Here is a 17,283-nt window from a genome sequence, read left to right as displayed (position 1 = left end):
GTTTGGTAGATCAAATAAAAGCTTTTTTTTATTCAAAATTACGGGTCATTAGAAGTAGAAATTAGAAGCAAGCCCATGTTTGCTTTTAAAAGCTAATGTCATAGAAAACACGTAAAAATAAAAAATGTATATTATAAGAACATTTTCTAAAAATTAATTATATACCAAATATGATAACACATAACTGTTTTAATTCATAGTTAATTCAATTCACGACACAACAACATTGGTTTTTTTTATAAAAGTAGAAAAAAAAACAACGGCACCATAATTTGTTGTTTAAGCAATGTTGTGCCGATGTTTAAAAAGTTAAAAAAATCGACACACCAATTTTAATGTCTATTTTGTTGCTTCTTATGGTCAGTGGCCGGCACAGCAACATCGGTTTTAATTCAAGGACAAATTATATATAAGTACCAAATGTTAACTTAAATTATAAAAAGATCAATAAAAAATCCAATTATAAGACGGTCATCTCATTTAAATGGAAATTATAAAAAGTCAACAAGTTTTAAACAAAATTTGAAAATAGTCACTTCTTTTATTTATTTTTTTGACTGTTTTGTCATTTCTCACACTTTCCTCTTCCTTTTTTTTTCTTCTTCTAATTCCAACCATAATTTTGTCGTTCAAAGACACATTTGGGTGTGGTTGGTACATTTAGAAATATCTATCTTCTCTTTTCCATTTGATACTATACTCACTCTGAACCGGCAACCGTATAAGGCGGAGAAACTCTTGCAAGGGGTTGTCGTTGTCCATGGTGGTGCTCCAAGGTTTTTTGACGAAACTGGAGCCCAAGGCTTTATAAATCTAGTTATTCTCTTCATTATAAGCATATTCATACAGATCTCCTTTAAATTTTAAGATAATTTCGCGGATTTACAAATTTCTCTTAGCGCCCTGGGAATTATGTCACACCAGTAGTCACACTGGTAGTTGTAGTGTTGTCACACTTGTAGTATTGCATGTCACACTGGTTGTCATAGTGATAGATATAATATTGACATTGTGACTGTCATTGTATCTGGTAGTGTGACATCATTTGTGACTGTTTTAAGTGACTATGTTGTAGAGGTGGCAAATGGGCCCAAAAGCCCAAGCTTGGGCCGGGTCCGACTTGTTTTTAGCGTGGCACTGCCCGGGCACGATAAATTCATAGGCCGGTCCGTTAAACACATAATTTTATATTATATCAATATTAAACAATTATCATTATTAGACTTAAATATTAGACTTTTAAATTTAAAATCTCTTAATTATTTTATTATTTTAACTACAATATTTCACAAATATTATCAAAGTAGTGAAAAAACCATCATTGTTTTGACATACGTAATATTTTATAAATAAAATTATGAAATATGTTGTAGTATTTTATTGATTTTACTATTCTAAATAGTTATATAAAACAAATATTCTACGTACATAATATTTTTAGATAATTACTTAGTGGTACTAGACCACATTTGAATTAACTAAAAACTCAATTTTCATGTTTCTTAAACAAATTAGGACATAAGCCCAAGCCCAAAGAATAAGTAAAACAAAACTGATTAATTAATTATTATAAAAATATTTAAAATACCCTTATTTTCATGAAAATTACCAAATGTCACTCCTAGATCTACCAAATTTCTCTCTACTCATTTTTTAGTTTTTTTTTCGGCAAATTTAAACCACCGGAAATTTGGAGGTGAGCCAATATATAAAGTGGTTCATTATGTCATGGCCTTTCATTTAAGTACCATATTACATATGTTTTGAAAAATTTTGAAATTTTGAATTTTGCTCACCAAAAACCATAGTAGCAGTTAGTATTCTCAGTCGACAGTAGCAGCTAGATTTATAGTCGACATTAGCAAGTACCTTTCAAGTTGACAGTAGCAGGTACCTTTCAAGTTGACAGTAGCAGTTAGATTCATAGTCGATAGTAGCAAGTGTCTTCTAAGTCGACAATAGCGTATAGTTTTTAACTCGACAGTAGCAGTTAATTTTATAATCAACAGTAGTAGATAACTTCTCAATTGATAGTAGCAAACAATATGGATTAAAGATGGGTAAAAAAGTAAAATAATTTATGACATGTGGCAACTTATTTGTAAATTTTGGTCTTTATTTGATTTATCAAATTAAGTAGTGAGTTATTTGTAAGTTAAATTGTTGTCTGGTAGTTTTGAGTAGTTTGTTATAATATTTTTTTATTTTAATTGTGTCATATAATACTAATGGACCGGGCTGACCCGCATCTTGACCCGGCCAGACATGAGCTTAGACCGTGGGCCAGGTCGGGCTTAATATTTAAGTAAATCGACAAGCACGATAAAAAATAGGCCGGCCTGAGTACAGTATGGGCACGATTTTGGGCCGGGCTGGGCTCTACTATGTTGTGATAAGAATAAAATATGAAAAAAAATGAAGAAGATTAGAACGGATAGAAATAACAAACATTTGTTTGTTGTTTTGTGATCTTAAAATTCTTAAATAAACTAATACAATCCTAATATCAACACTGACGTTGTCACACCAATAGCCACACTAGGCGTCACACCAAGTGTCACACTGGTAAATACACCAATAGCCACACTAGGGGTCACATCAGTAGTCACACTGATAATCATACCATTAGACATCATATTATGAGTCACACTACTTCTGTGACTAGAAAACTAATAAACTACACTACATGTCACACTACTAGTCACACTAACATTATTAAGAATACAGGTAGTGTGACTACAATGTGACAAAGAAAGAAAAAGAAATATAAATAGAAAAAAATGGAATTTTTTTACAAACAGTGCATAAAATATAGGTCACTAAATTTTACTTCAAGTTTTAAAACATAAACATAAGTACACGAACTTAAAATTTTAACCCACTATTAGTACATGACGTCATTAATGTCATTAACTAGAGTATTTCATGACATAATTTGAAAGGCAATTTCGACTCTTCTCTCTTTTAATTTGGGGGGCACCCAATTCTCTACCTCTCTCTCACTCTAGGAAGCAACATATCTCTCTCTCTCCGGCGCAATGCAGCAACACTGCAGAATTTATCTACAACACCATTTCATCAAAGTTCTCCAACATATCATTGAATTAAACCATCAAAGCCACCAAAAACTCGAAAATATTTCAAAAGCTAGATTCTCCTAGGTGCTTTAGAAAAAAAGAAAAAAAAGGTACCAAAAACCCCAAATTTGCTTCAACATACCGAAACTATGTTCTAAACAATTTTATGAGAACAATGTTAAAAGGGAAGAACGATATAAAGATGCACTCAAAGCCTAAAATTTCAAGTTCAGAAGATTACATAACGAAACATCCCTAAAGATGAGAACGAGCCTAAAGAAGGAGAGTTGTCATCTTTATTGATCTCCATATCGAATTGAAGTCAATGTCTAGGTGATATAAGATTTGGAGGGCTGAGAATATTGAGATTTGGTTGGTATGCGGTGGAGATGGGGTGCTTGTGGTGGGAGGTGTTTAGGTCTCGTAGAGAGAGAGAGATGGTTGCAAGTGCAAGAATTTATTAAGACTAATTTACCCCTTCAGATTCACAGCATTATTAACGTGGTGTAGTGAAATTAGATCGAATTAGGAACTTCATGTACAATAAAATATGTTTTGGTAATTAATGTATTGAAATTCATAGTGGCCAAAACTTCATGTACACCTACCAAAATTTTCCAAAAACAATTGATGTGGGCACCCAAAAACTGCTATGGGAACCTACATCTCCACCATCTTCTCCGATATAGCGTCGTCTGTGCATTAGCCTTTCGCCCTTGTTCTAAGCTTTTCTCAGCATTGATAGGAGCATTTTGTGCGATGTTCTTAACATGGTTTTACCAGCAGTTGTACTTTGCTTAGCTCTTATTGTTGTAGTATTGAGTCATTTAGTCGAGTTAGGAGTCTATGGTGGCGTTGGTTGCATTTTGGTGTTAATTTTGGCGCCCTTTTGTTCTAAGCTTTCCTCAACATAAACGCCCTCTCCTCATCATCATCATTTCCTCAGTGTTTTTAACTCCGCAGTTCCAACCTCTTATCGGTCAGAACCATATCTCCTTAAGCCAAGAATAACACCGGCCATGGTGGAGGTCAAAGGATACACGTGAGGTGCGCACGTCGGCAAAATAAGGAGATCTGGTGGACCTGATTGAAGTTAGAGAAGTGAGGCGCGCACGTTAGTGGTTGTTGTCGCGGAAACTGATGGTTACGTCGGTGTACGGTGACCTCCCCTTCAGATTGGATTGGAGTGTAATGGGAGGAGGTTCAACGCTGCGTTTTGTGCTAGTCTGAGGCCCCTATGCTCATCTCTACCACATCCGAGACCAACACAGTGGGTTATCATGGGCTGCCACACAGTGAGGTGATTCTCGGCCCCAACACCACTATTACATCTTTGAGACAGGTCCAGCCATGACTAATGCCCTTGTTCCACATGGAGGTTGGGATATCCAGCACGTCTCTGCCATTGAGAATGGATGGTGCATGCCTTAATGGTACCAAACCAATTATGGAGGGTTATTCCTCTCATTCCTCTCAGCCTCATTATTACCAGTTCTCTAATTTCATATCTTAGCTAAGCAATCAGACATTTGGGCCTTCCTCGATACCCAGACCCCCCACAATGACAACACCACCATTTTGCCTCCCATATATTGACCCTTCCACCATGCCAACATAGGACGTTGCAGGCACAAGTTCACATCATAACCCTTTTGTCTCTCACATGTTCCCACCTCCTTAATTTACGTACTCCCCAACTCCGTTTGTACACCACACTAATCACCCATTCAGACCCTCTTACCTTACTTACACCACAACCCTCACTACCACTCCTTACCCTATAGTGGACGTTTCTCAGTTTCACATGCCTGGCATGACACCACCCCCACCACAACCCTTCACAAATCCTAACCTACCCACAATGAAACAAATAAAATTGGAACTCACCATTTTTAGGAGTGGTGACCCAGTTGAGTGGCTCAACAAGGTGGAGTAGTATTTTGCTTTCTATCAGATTCTAGAGGAGCGTAAACTTGCTATTATGAGTATGCATATCACTAACAAAGCCGTTGACTATTGGTTTATGTTCCAGCATGAATTTCCTCGCACTTGGCATGGTTTGGCAGACTTACTCATGCGAGAATTTGACGGTCACAATGTGCTCGAGCACCAGGTTGCTTTGGCTCGGATGACTCAAACTGGCTTTGTTGAGCAATTTATGGACCAGTTTACATGCTTATCTCGCTGAGCTCATGGTATTTATCACCATTTGCTCATGTATTATTTCCTGAGTGGTTTGAAGGAGAGTATATGCGTCGATGTGAAAGCCATGAAACCAACGTTGTACATGGCTTGTGAGCTAGCCAAATTGAATGAGGCCAAAGGAAACAATTTACGGGGGCAAATCTGTCACTAACACTACCAAGCTAGGGCTCTGCCACCATAACAGCGTTTGTGAGACCTCCACCATGGTAATGGTAATGCTCTAGTGGTAATAGAACTCTTGCCGGAGGAGTAACTTTTACCGGGTTCGGAGGTGGTGGAAGCAGTCGCCGATATGGCAGTGCTTGAGGAAGAGGGAGAGGAACTCCAATTGCATGTTATGAAGGAAGGAAACAGAGCTTGAACAATGCAACTAAAGGGGGATTTCATTAAGAAGTCAGTGCACATATTGATTGGCTCGGGTGCATCACATAATTTCTTACATCCCTCTGTTGAAGAGTTATCAAGGCTTCATCATTGACATCAAGCCACTTCGTGTGCAATTGGCTAGAGGAGCTATTATGCATACTTAGAGCAGAATTCAGGTACCACTTACCTTGCAACAGCACACTTTTGTTGTTAGCTATTACATATTACCTGTTTCAGGATGTGAAATAGTACTTGGTACAGCAGGGTTGCGGACCCTTGGTGATATCATTTGGAACTTTGAGTCCATGACTATGAGATTCAATGTGCGAGGACAATGGGTGGCACTTCAAGGTGAAACAGAAACTCAATCAACAGTTGTTAGATGCATGGCAATGACTCGATTATTATGGACAGAGAGAGAGAGAGGGAAGCCATGGTTGTTCAACTCAACTCTTTGCCCATTGAGTCCTCCACTGAACCTACCTCCACTCACTCAAATGAACCTAATATCACTCACTTAACCCCATCCCCCTCCAACTCAGCCTATCTATCCCGAGATCAAAACTCTATTACACAAGTACTCTTTAGTGTTTGATACCCCAACACAACTACCTCATGCAAGAACATAAGACCACCGCATTGTGTTAGCTCCAAACACCACCACTATAAGTGTCAGACCCTATCGTTATCCTCAATACCAAAAAAATGAGATTGAAAAGATCATCCAAGAGTTTGTTGGATAATGGCATTATTCGACCTAGAACCAGTTCCTTTTCTTCACATGTTCTACTAGTGAAGAAGAAGGATGACACTTGGCGCCTTTGCATTGATTATAGGGCTTTGAACGCCGTGATAGTCAAGGACAAGCATCCAATTATAGTCGTGGATGAGTTATCTGATGAGATTTGTGGCGTCGTAATGTTTATCAAACTTGACTTGCGGTTCGAATATCACCATATCTGAATGGTCGAATCCGATGTGGAGAAGACAGCTTTTCGGACACATTCCGGCCATTACGAGTTTCTTGTTCTCCCATTTGGCCTTACCAACGCACCTTCTACCTTTCAGGCAGTGATGAACGATTTTTGTGGGATATGTTGCAAAAAGGGGGTCTTAGTCTTTTTCGACGACATTCTCATTTATAGTGATTCCATGGAGCAACACTTGGTAAACTTGAGAAGGTGTTCAAACGATTGGAAGCTCACTCACTCAAGGTCAAAGAGAGTAAGTGTACATTTCCAGCCCCACAAGTAGAGTACTTGGGTCACATCATTTCAACTGTTGGAGTGGTTGTAAATCCCTCTAAGTTTGCAAGCTTCAAAACTTGGCCACAACCACAAACTTTGAAGCAACTAAGAGATTTTTTTGGTCTTGCCGGGTACTATAGGAAGCTTGTGCATGGGTTTGGAGTCAATGCTAAATCACTCATCGAGTTGCTCAAGAAGAATGCCTTTCATTGGACTGAAAAAAGCTACAATTTCATTTGAGCAACTTAAGGCTGCTTTGATATATGCCCCAATCTTAGCCATGCCGGATTTTACAAAAGACTTTTGGTTGAATGTGATGCCTTCCTCCATGGCATTGGAGCGGTTTTGTCGCAAGATGGCAACCCTATAGCTTTCTTGAGCAAGGCTTTAGCTCATAAACACTTAGGTTTAAGTGTGTATGACAAGGAGATGATGGCTTTGGTCTCCGAGGTACAACATTGGTGACCTTATCTCTTGGGTCACCACTTCAAGATCATGACAAACCATCAGACACATTGGAGCACTTCCTTAACCAGCATATCACTGCTCCAACATGGCAAAAATAGCTCATCAAGCTTATGGGTTACGATTACTCAATCACCTACAAGACCAACAAGACTAATTCCGTGATGGACGCTTTGTTAAGGAAACTATCATTGGTTACCTTATAGGGTACCTCTGCACCTATTTATGATTACATCTCTCAAATTCAGAAAGCTTGCTTGTAAGACATTGAAGCACAAGGCATCATAGTTATCTTACAAGCGGGGAAGGAGATGACAAATTACAAGTGACTCAATGATCAGTTGCTATACAAGGATAAACTTTATGTTCCTAATCTTGAGGATTTGAGACTGAAGGTGTTGGAAAAATTACATTGGGGGCTGCTCAGTGGCCATGCAGGCAGGGCAAGGACTTATCAGAGAGTGAAGCGTAGTTTCTCATGGCCGGGACTACACAAGGCAATGAAGCACATAGTTGCTAATTGCCACATTTGCCAGAAACACCACCATGAAACAATCAAACCATCATGGCTTTTGCAGCCACTTTTGATCCTTGACAAGGCTTGGAGTGTGATAACAAAGGATTTCATCGAAGCTTTGCCTACATCTGACGACAAAATAGTGATCTGGGTCATTATTGATAAGCTTCCCAAGTACGCTCACTTCATCCCTCTTGCACATTCTTATTCTGCAACATCTCTAGCTATTTCTAACTAGAGAGAGGACTTAGATCGGAGAGGAGCAGCTCTTTTCTTTTTAACAAAAAGTAGTGATGAATGGGACGGAGCTGCTACACTTCAGTTGGAGCTTATGTATTAAAGCAGAGGTTCACAACTAGAATTGGCACAATATCGCGAAAGCAAATATTTGTGCAAGAAATATTCAAATTGCATGGTACCCCCGAGACTATAATATCAGACAAAGCCCTATCTTTATGAGCTTGTTTTGGGAGGAGTTTTTCAAGGCTCAAGACACCAAACTTAGCAAGTCATCTGCATACCATCCTCAGTTTGATGGTCAAACAGAAAATTCGAACAAGATTCTAGAGCAATACCTTCGATGTGTCACTAGCCACAAACCATACTCTTGGTTGAAGGCGTTACCCTGGGTAGAGTGGTGGTACAACACATCGCATCACTCAGCTATTGATATGTCACCCTTCTAGGCCCTGTATGGATATCAACCAAGCAAAATTCGTGCTTACCTTCCTGGGTCCACTGTCGTAGCACAAGTTGATCAAGAGCTTAGGACCAGAGAAGAGACCTTGGCTATTCTGAAAAGGAATCTCGAGAAAATTAGGGCTCGAATGAAGCTTTATTATGACAAAGGCCATATTGAAAGGTCATTTTCAATCGGTGACTTTGTGTACCTCAAGCTCCAACCTACAAACAAAGCTATGTTCATCAAAAAGCTTTTCACAAGCTCTCTGCCAAGTACTATGGCCCCTACAAGGTAATTGAGAAGGTTGGTGATGTAGCCTACAAATTACAGCTTCCTCCTACAGCTAAAATCCACAACGTCTTTCATGTCTCACTTTAAAAAAAAAGTAAGTAGGTGAGAGTGCTCTTGTAGAGTCCCAGCTACCTCCAGTCAGTGACCTTAATGACAAGATATGGATGCCAGCTCTATTAGGGATCCGAATGATTAAACAGAGCGATCAAGCGTCTACTGAGTGGTTAATCAAGTGGTCTAGTTCTACAGTGGATAAGGCCACATGGGAACTGGCCGAGACTATTCAAACTCGTTTTCTAGAGTTTTATAACACTATAGTGGTGATAAGAATCCCTGCAACTTGAGGACAAGTTTGTTGTGCAATAGGCAAGGATGTAATGGGAGGAGGTTCAACACCGCATTTTGTGCTAGTCCACTACAACAATGATACCCTTTTTCGACCATGAATTTCCGACTAAAGCCTTTTTTGGTCAGTAATAATGGTATTTCCGACCAAAAACACTTATTCGTCGGAAATATAATTTGTGGTCGGATTTTATTTCTGACGAGCTGGCAATTCGTCGGAAATGTGGTCGGAAATAAATAAACACGACCAAGTTCCTGTTTGGTTGGAAAGTTGTCGGAAAAAAAACAGTCATTTCTGATGATATTTTGTTTGGTCGGAAAGTCGTCAGAAAAAAAAACATTTCTGATTAGACTGTTCCATCGGGATAGTCGTCAAAAAACTGCGTAGTTATTTCGTTGTGAATTATTATTTTTAATTTAATGAAAGATGGTAACATCACATAGTATAATTAATTAAAAAAAATATTTCAATAAACAAATAAAGAAAGAACTGTTTGAGATGATCCTATTAGACATATTTGATAGTTTTTTTAAAGGGGTTTGGAACCCAGTCTCACTGGGAGTCTCAACCCCACGCCTGTTTTTTTATTTATTATATTATTGAAATTATTATAAAAGAGGGGACATAATACCTAAACTCTATGAAAAAAAAACAATAACATAAAACAAGTAAAGGAGACTCCCAAGACACAAATTAACGGGAAGAAGATACAACTCAAATCATGGAGCACAACAGGAGGCATTCACGTTACAACGGACAGCAGTTCCCATCCCTAATGTTGCCATATTTTCCAGACGCTTTTGATATCGAGACTCCAACTTGCCAAACGGAGGATACTGTAGACGAAAATAATTAATTTATCATTCATATAAGAAAGAAAAACACACACATAACATATATTTGCGTAAATAAAAGCAAGACAGACTAAAACCATAATACCTCACTCGTCATTATCTTCTTCCCCGGTACGGTTGGAATATATGCGTCTTCTGTGCGATTCTTCTTCTTGATAAGGTTCATCTTCATTATTTGGCATTTCAAAAACATTTCTTGGTTTAGTCTCCACCACGACACTCCAATTATTGTTCTTTATTTCTTCAACATAATAAACCTGAGTTGCTTGGGATGCGAGCACAAATGGCTCTTCAGTGTTCAACCTACCATTGTTGTTAATACTTAGTATGCCATACCAGTCTTCCTTATAACCTTTTCCTTTGGTACCTGTGTCAAACCAATCACACTGAAACAAGACAACTTTATTTTGATTTGTATACCATAGTTCCACAATGTCTGTAAGCCTTCCATACCAATCCACACAATTTATCTGGTATAACATAATAAACGCTTTATTGCTCATTCCACCAGTACTCCTTATGTGCATCAAGTTAACAAGAAAGGACAAGTTCGAGTATTTCTCACACCCTTTGTACAACGGCACCTCTGACTCCTCCAACAATCTATAAAACTCTTGTGCATCTCTATTAGGATCATGTGGGATACATTGTTCAATTAGGTCCTGTATATCATCGACTGGATTAAAATCTCCAGCATCATTACTGTCGGTGTTGTCCTCACTACCTCCAGCTTCACCGATATCAATATCTTCATTCTCCCCATGTTTACGCCATATCATATAGTTCGGCATAAAACCTCTGCGCAAAAGATGATCCTGTACAACTAATGGAACAAATCTGTCTGTCAATTTGTGATCGCTGCATGGACACCATATTTTCCCATCAGAGTGTAGGCAATGACCGGTTGCGTGCTCTATGAAACTCTGGACTCCATTGTAATACCTCATATCATTTCGTGTTAGGTACATCCATGATCTATCCATTGACACTTTCTGTATTACAAATGAAATGAATAATAATAAAATAGTAATGAATTGAAATGTATAAATACTAATACATATATAAACAGAGGCATTTATGCAGGGCTAACCTGCACAGGCTTGCAAAGGCTTCTGTGTGGAGCTGTGTGCAGTGCTGTGAGTCAAGCCTACATATGGTTGTCGTTTGTTGTTGCTGGTGTCGTTTCTAGTTAAAGCAAAGTAGGTCGTTTGTTGTTGCTGGTGTCGTTTCTAGTTAAAGCAAAGTAGGTCGTTTGTCTTTTGTTGAAGAAATTGGTCAAGCATCTCCTATATCACATATCTTCAATCCAAAGCAGCTCTGAAAACAACCTCAACACACATATACCAGATATTACAACTGATAGGTTAGAATATACTTTTGTTTAATTGATTTTGCAATCGGATTCCAAATTTGACGTGCATGGTTGATAACATGAAACGATGATGTATATACATACATTGGAGTATTGTGCTCTGTGTGTGTATCAAAATACTAACAAGAAGTCCCTGTCTCAGAGATATAAACCAATGTCCTCCCAAACAAGTAAACATTGACCAAATACCATGCAATTTCTGTCAATTACATATGTATGGAATGGAGTGGAAACAAAAAGTTAACAAAAGGTCAAAATTATGTTAACTTACGCACTTTTTATGAAAAAAGAGATTGTAGTCCACCATGGAATTTCTGATTTCCGATTAACAAGTCTGATTTTTGCTGATATAATAACAATTGTGGCCTCCTTATGTTTCTTCTTTTCCTTCTAAAGACCTGTTGAAAAAAAGAAAAGAAGAAGCAGCAGCAATGTTTACCGTATTGAAGAGACTAGAACAATGTTTCTGAGTAATAGAATCATAGAAAAGCAACCATTACAAAACTAAATTCTTGGAAATGTCTACTTATCAATGTATGAATACAGAAACACAAAAACAAACCGTAGAGGAGTGTTGCAGTTAGTTGCTTTGTTTCTTTTCCAAACTATTACCCTCTTTAGAATCGTGTTCTGTCTTTGTCTCTACATTCAACGGCTGGAAATTCCAGAAAATAAATGAGGGTGCTGAAGTTAGCTTAGCTTAACTCTCTCTTGTTCTCTTTCACTTTTTTTTTTCACAATATGACTGCAACACTTTATCTGCAGTCATGAGGAGTTTATATCCAACTAAACATCTCTGCAATATTATCTGCATTACAGACAAAATTGGTGTTTAAATGTGCAATTGTATAGATAATATGCCTAGTTGTAGTCAAAGTCTATCTGACGTTCTTGTTTCAAAAATGCTTGAAATTTAAATTTGAAACAGACTCTGGTTATCTGAATTGGCCTGCACGCAATGCTAGTGTGAGATTAAATCATTAAATCAAATTGAACTCAATTAGCAGCAATCTTTTTTGCTGCAGATCATGTTGCTTAGATCCGGACGAATTGTGGCCCGACGTGATATGAGCGATGATGATGATGAGGTGGGTCTACTGGACAACAATATGTATCATATTACAATCTATATCAAATTGCACTTTCGTGTGATTTCATAACTTTTCTGTACTTGTTTAAGAGGAGTAGAAGAAGAGACCGATTCTTTATATTTGAAAAGGGGTAAAATGGGCAGATATATATATATATATATATATATCAACAATAGATTGGGTAAGTGGAAGTAAATGAGTGAAAAAGGGGCGGATAGTTTCAACTACCTACGTTTTTTTCTTATCATACAAAACGGCGATTTCCTCCCAAATCATCCCGCCATGAATTCCCGAAAGTTCAAATTGTCCCCGCAAAATATCTTCCCGCGTCGTTTTCTAAATCATGGGCTTAATTGTGTTGGTTGCACTGTCATGGAACAAATCAGAGAAACTTCCTTCATTCATGGCTACCCAGAAAATCCCAGAGTACGAGCAGCTGAGGAATGAGAATGTTCGCCGAAATAACGAGTTGCTGGCTTCTCTGCACATCCCACCCATCGGTCCCCAACCCACTGCCCCATCCAAACGCCAACGGTGAATTATTTTTTCCAATTAAATGTTCTTTACGGTTGTTCATCAATCCTTCTTGATTCATGTATTTTTGGTGTTCAGGTGTTCTTCAATTCCACGTATGGTTGAAGCTAATCGAGACACCACAGGTTTGAATTTAGGATTTGGGATTTTGTATGGGTTATTTGAATAACATGGTGTTGGTTTGATCTGTGAATTGTTTTCGATGATTGCCCGACTTTAATTTATTGCTCTGTTGTAATCGTTGTGAATTCTTGATATATTTTAGCATAAACAAACTGGGTCTTGTTCAATGTTGCTTTCATTTTTGTTTCACTTCAATCTAATCAGGTGGTAAAACATTAAACCCCCCCTCCCCTCATAGAGACATTGTTATCAATTAATCAGAGCTAAAGGATAATACTTACAGTTCCCAGCAAAAAAAAAAGACATGTTGCATGCATTATTGCAGTAGGTGTACCAGTTTGTGCCATACTCTATGTAGATTGTAATCATCTATATAACTTGCATAGCCTCACCATACTCAATAGGTAGAAGTTAGCCTTCCCTCTTTTATTATGCAGTTTCTGTGTTGTATGGTAGCCCTCTTCTACATGTTTCAATGAATTCAATCAAGAGAGAAACACTTGCTCCACTATGTCTCTTATGTTATCTTTATATTTGTTATACCCTAGCTTCATTCTTTACTTGTTCTTTACTTGACAGAATTTTGGGAAAAAATTGTTTCCTAATTGATAATTACTGATTGTTGGCCTCATTGCTAAGAAGCCCCTATGAGTTTTTTTCCCATCTCTGGTTACATGCTTGACTGATGTGGATTGTACAGTTTAGTTCTGAGTTTGTATGTACCACTTACAGTTTTTCTTTTGATTTTAAATACATAGTATATACACAGACAATAGAATTTTGACAGAAAGATATAGAAAATGAACCCAAACTTTGAAATTTCATTAATATTTAGAGAAAAACCGTTTTAAGGTGATTCCAAGTCTGAGAGTTAATTTACTGTGTCTTCTATAAATCATCAGAAAACCTCAAAGTCTATATCGAAACCGATTTGGTCATGAATTAACGTGAAAGTGACTGGTCCAGGTTACTGGAATGTGTTTTCTATGTTTTGTGTTACTTTTTAAGTTGAATTTTTATCTTATATGGTAGAATCAGACAGAGAATAGAACTTCTTTTACTGTATACTTAAAATAAATCTATGATTTTGTAGTTATGACAAGGAAAGGCAGGGGAAAACTAATGGCGGCAGCCACTTTAGCTCTTGATTCTTCTACAAGCACTCAGCATGCCGACATTCCCTGTAATGAAGCAGTAGATGATGTGGAAGAGGGAGAGGAAGAGGAAGAAGGGTCAGACACTCAACAAACCAAACGAACAGGAAGAGGACCTGCCAAAGGTTCCAAAGGCTATGGAACGAAAGGGGTGATTTTTCGAAAGAGGTACAACTAATTCAATTGTCCATGTTACGTTTTAAACGTTGCTTAACTGCGAGACTGAATAAACTCAAACAGTTCTAGTGTTTGTTGTGTATGATATTAAAGTCGTGACTCAGTCTTTACTCTCCTATGTAATTGATTTATGTTTTTTCTTGGCAAGGATCATATCTACCGATGCTGCAAGAAGTATTTGGCCACTGTTTAGGTCAGAGTTGACAGGGCCTTATACAACTTTCAAAAAATGTCCCCAACACTATTTGGACAAGTTGTTTAAGCTGTTCAAGAACAAGAATTTCAAATTCGATTGCAACGAAGGAGAAGTAAAACATGCGTTCGAAGCGTATATTGAAAATAACTACAAAAACTGGATGAGTGCAATTCGGAATAGTGTGTTTCGCATACATAAGACTGCTGCAGCTAGATATGCCAACAACCCGTCGTACGTGCCGCCTCATAACTGGACATTGATGGTTGATGACTGGCTTAAGCCAACCTGGCAGGTTATATTAAGGCTTTCTTGAAATTAGATTTTTTGATGTAGTAATTTCAAAATTCGTAATATTGTTCTTGAGTCATTATATGGTTACAATGTTTGATGGAAATTCATTCTAATGTTATTATGTATATATGAGATGAGTGACCAGAACAAGTTAAATCGTGACAAGCTAAATTTAGTGCATACAACGGGGTCAGTTCCGATGGCCAAATACATATATGCGGAGGTACGTGAAGTAAAATTTTCCATGTACTGAAACATAATAAAAGTATGATATATCTACATAACTTCACTTAGAGCTGATAAGTATAATATGATGATATGTCTGCATAATATGAAAATGTTGGTTTCTGAGTTTAAGGTCCTACTATATTAGTGTTGTATGACTAATTATTTTTTTTTGTATCTTTCTCCATTGATAAGTAGCTTTAGTGTTTGGAAATGATAGAAATAGGAGGCTGATTTGATTACCCCTTCGGTGATTTTATTTATTTATATGTGGCTGTTCAGTTGCTTGTCCTTGTTCATTTAACTTTTCAGATTGAGAGGACTGGAGTTGAACCAAGCCCGATAGAAATGTTTCGGAGGTTTCACGTTACTGCTGGCAAAGATGGAGAGGAAGAACGTTGGCGTAGTAAGAAAGCGAAGGAGCTTTATGTATGTTTTAGTGTTGTATATATAATTCTAGTATATTAACAGTGAGTACTTATTTCGGGCATGCCTGATTATTTTGAAGGATGAAATGGAGTTGAAAAAACGTATTGAAGAGGTTTTGGGTGGTGAAGGAGAAGAAGAGTTAGATGAGTGGGACATATATAAGGAGGTGGTGAGTGGTTCCAAAAAAAAGACACATTCGTGGCTTAGGTGACGGAATGGAACCACCAGAAGAGTTTTACAATTCAAGCGGCAGCCAGACTTGCTTGGAATGTGAAGAGGAGTTTCGAGCTATGAAAGAAGAAGTTGGAAGTCTTAGGGCCGACGTGGCAGAAAACAAGAAACTCCTTCAAGCTTTGATGGACATGGTAACTCTTGGTTTGGTAAGTGAATGCATACCATATACCCAATTTTTTGTATCGTCTTCTTGTGATTAAATAAAACTAATTAATGAAGATGTTCAAGTGTCAAGAGCAGGGTGTTCTTACTTCTGTTCTTTACTTTCAAGCTTTCAATTATGCATTCATAACCATGTATTGGTGTCCATTCATTTTCTGGAGGAGGTTTAACAGTTATAATATATTAGAAACCCTAGTATGCTGCTATATCTACTTTCTGTAGAATTGTTTGGACTACTTTTAAACGTTGTGTTCTTCTACTTAGTTTACGAAATACTTTCATGAGCAGTTGAGACAAACTGCATGTTACCATACCCAATACTTTTGTTGATAGGGCTATTTCTATAATTATTTCTTGGCTACTGAGAATGTGTTTTGGGTGATTGGCTGCTAAATTTTTGTTTCATTGAGAATCTAATATTTATCACTTTAAATATTACGGATTGATGATATTAACCATGTGATGAGTTATTTATATGCAAAACTATGTTTGTATAATAGGTGTTTGTCTTCCTTACCTTCTGTTTGGTTAACCAGATGTGTGATTATGATAATTTCAGCTTTCTTGTGTTTATGTGGAGAACATAAGTTCATGGGTACTGTTTTCTGTTGGCAATATAATGTTTGTGGTATAATTTTTAGTCATTAACACAAATATGTAAGGTGAAGGATTGAAATTAGTTGATCATTGTACCCAAAGTAACATAACTACCACATAAGTTGGTGTCTATTCCATCATAACCATGTTTGCCTGTTTGGTACGTACCCAAAGGTTGTAGACTTAAAGCATATATATATCTCTACTATATTCAGCATGCATTGTTGCCATTGTAGTCATTAACATAAATGTTTAGCAAGTCAATGTCCAACCCTTGGTATGTATTCTATTATCATGGGTTAAATAAGCTTAAATAACCCTTATTATGAATTTTGTACTTATTATTATGGGTTTGTGTTGCAGGGTGCTTCTTCAAGTTCACCTCCAAATGATTAGGAGTCGGTAGTTGTCGGACAACTTATCTATCTACTTATAGTTATCTAGAAATATCTACAAGGCAATATAGCCTCTAAGTGACTAAACTCTTTGTTCTTATTTTCTCATATCTCTTCACTATTTCTACTGTTATGGATGTTAAGGATGATGTCTTGCATTATTTGTACTAGTAAGGATGTTATGGATAATTTGTTATGAAAAAAATTTCGTTTGTTATTTTTATTGTGTATTTATTTTCTTCTTAATTAAAAT

The 17,283-nt window shown here is 37.3% G+C and overlaps 1 protein-coding gene across 2 annotated transcripts; it reads left to right on the top strand.

Moving 5' to 3' along the window:
• The first annotated feature begins 12,774 nt into the window (after positions 1-12,774).
• Positions 12,775-17,026, top strand: LOC126790376 (uncharacterized). 2 transcript variants are annotated; one of them, XM_050516592.1, is made up of 8 exons: positions 12,775-13,047; positions 13,126-13,172; positions 14,264-14,492; positions 14,650-14,990; positions 15,120-15,211; positions 15,526-15,642; positions 15,722-16,022; positions 16,999-17,026. In XM_050516592.1, exons 1-7 carry the CDS (start codon positions 12,857-12,859, stop codon positions 15,851-15,853), a joined length of 1,149 nt encoding a protein of 382 aa, XP_050372549.1. In that variant the 5' UTR covers positions 12,775-12,856; the 3' UTR covers positions 15,854-16,022; positions 16,999-17,026. The 2 variants fall into 2 exon arrangements, with proteins under 2 accessions (XP_050372549.1, XP_050372550.1); XM_050516593.1 differs by lacking the exon at positions 16,999-17,026 and having other exon boundaries at positions 15,526-15,619; positions 15,722-15,856.
• Positions 17,027-17,283: the final 257 nt, after the last annotated feature.

The sequence above is a fragment of the Argentina anserina genome, chromosome 4 (genome assembly GCF_933775445.1).
Source record: "Argentina anserina chromosome 4, drPotAnse1.1, whole genome shotgun sequence".
Taxonomy (NCBI): domain Eukaryota; kingdom Viridiplantae; phylum Streptophyta; class Magnoliopsida; order Rosales; family Rosaceae; genus Argentina; species Argentina anserina.
This window is presented reverse-complemented; position numbering and strand designations above follow the sequence as displayed.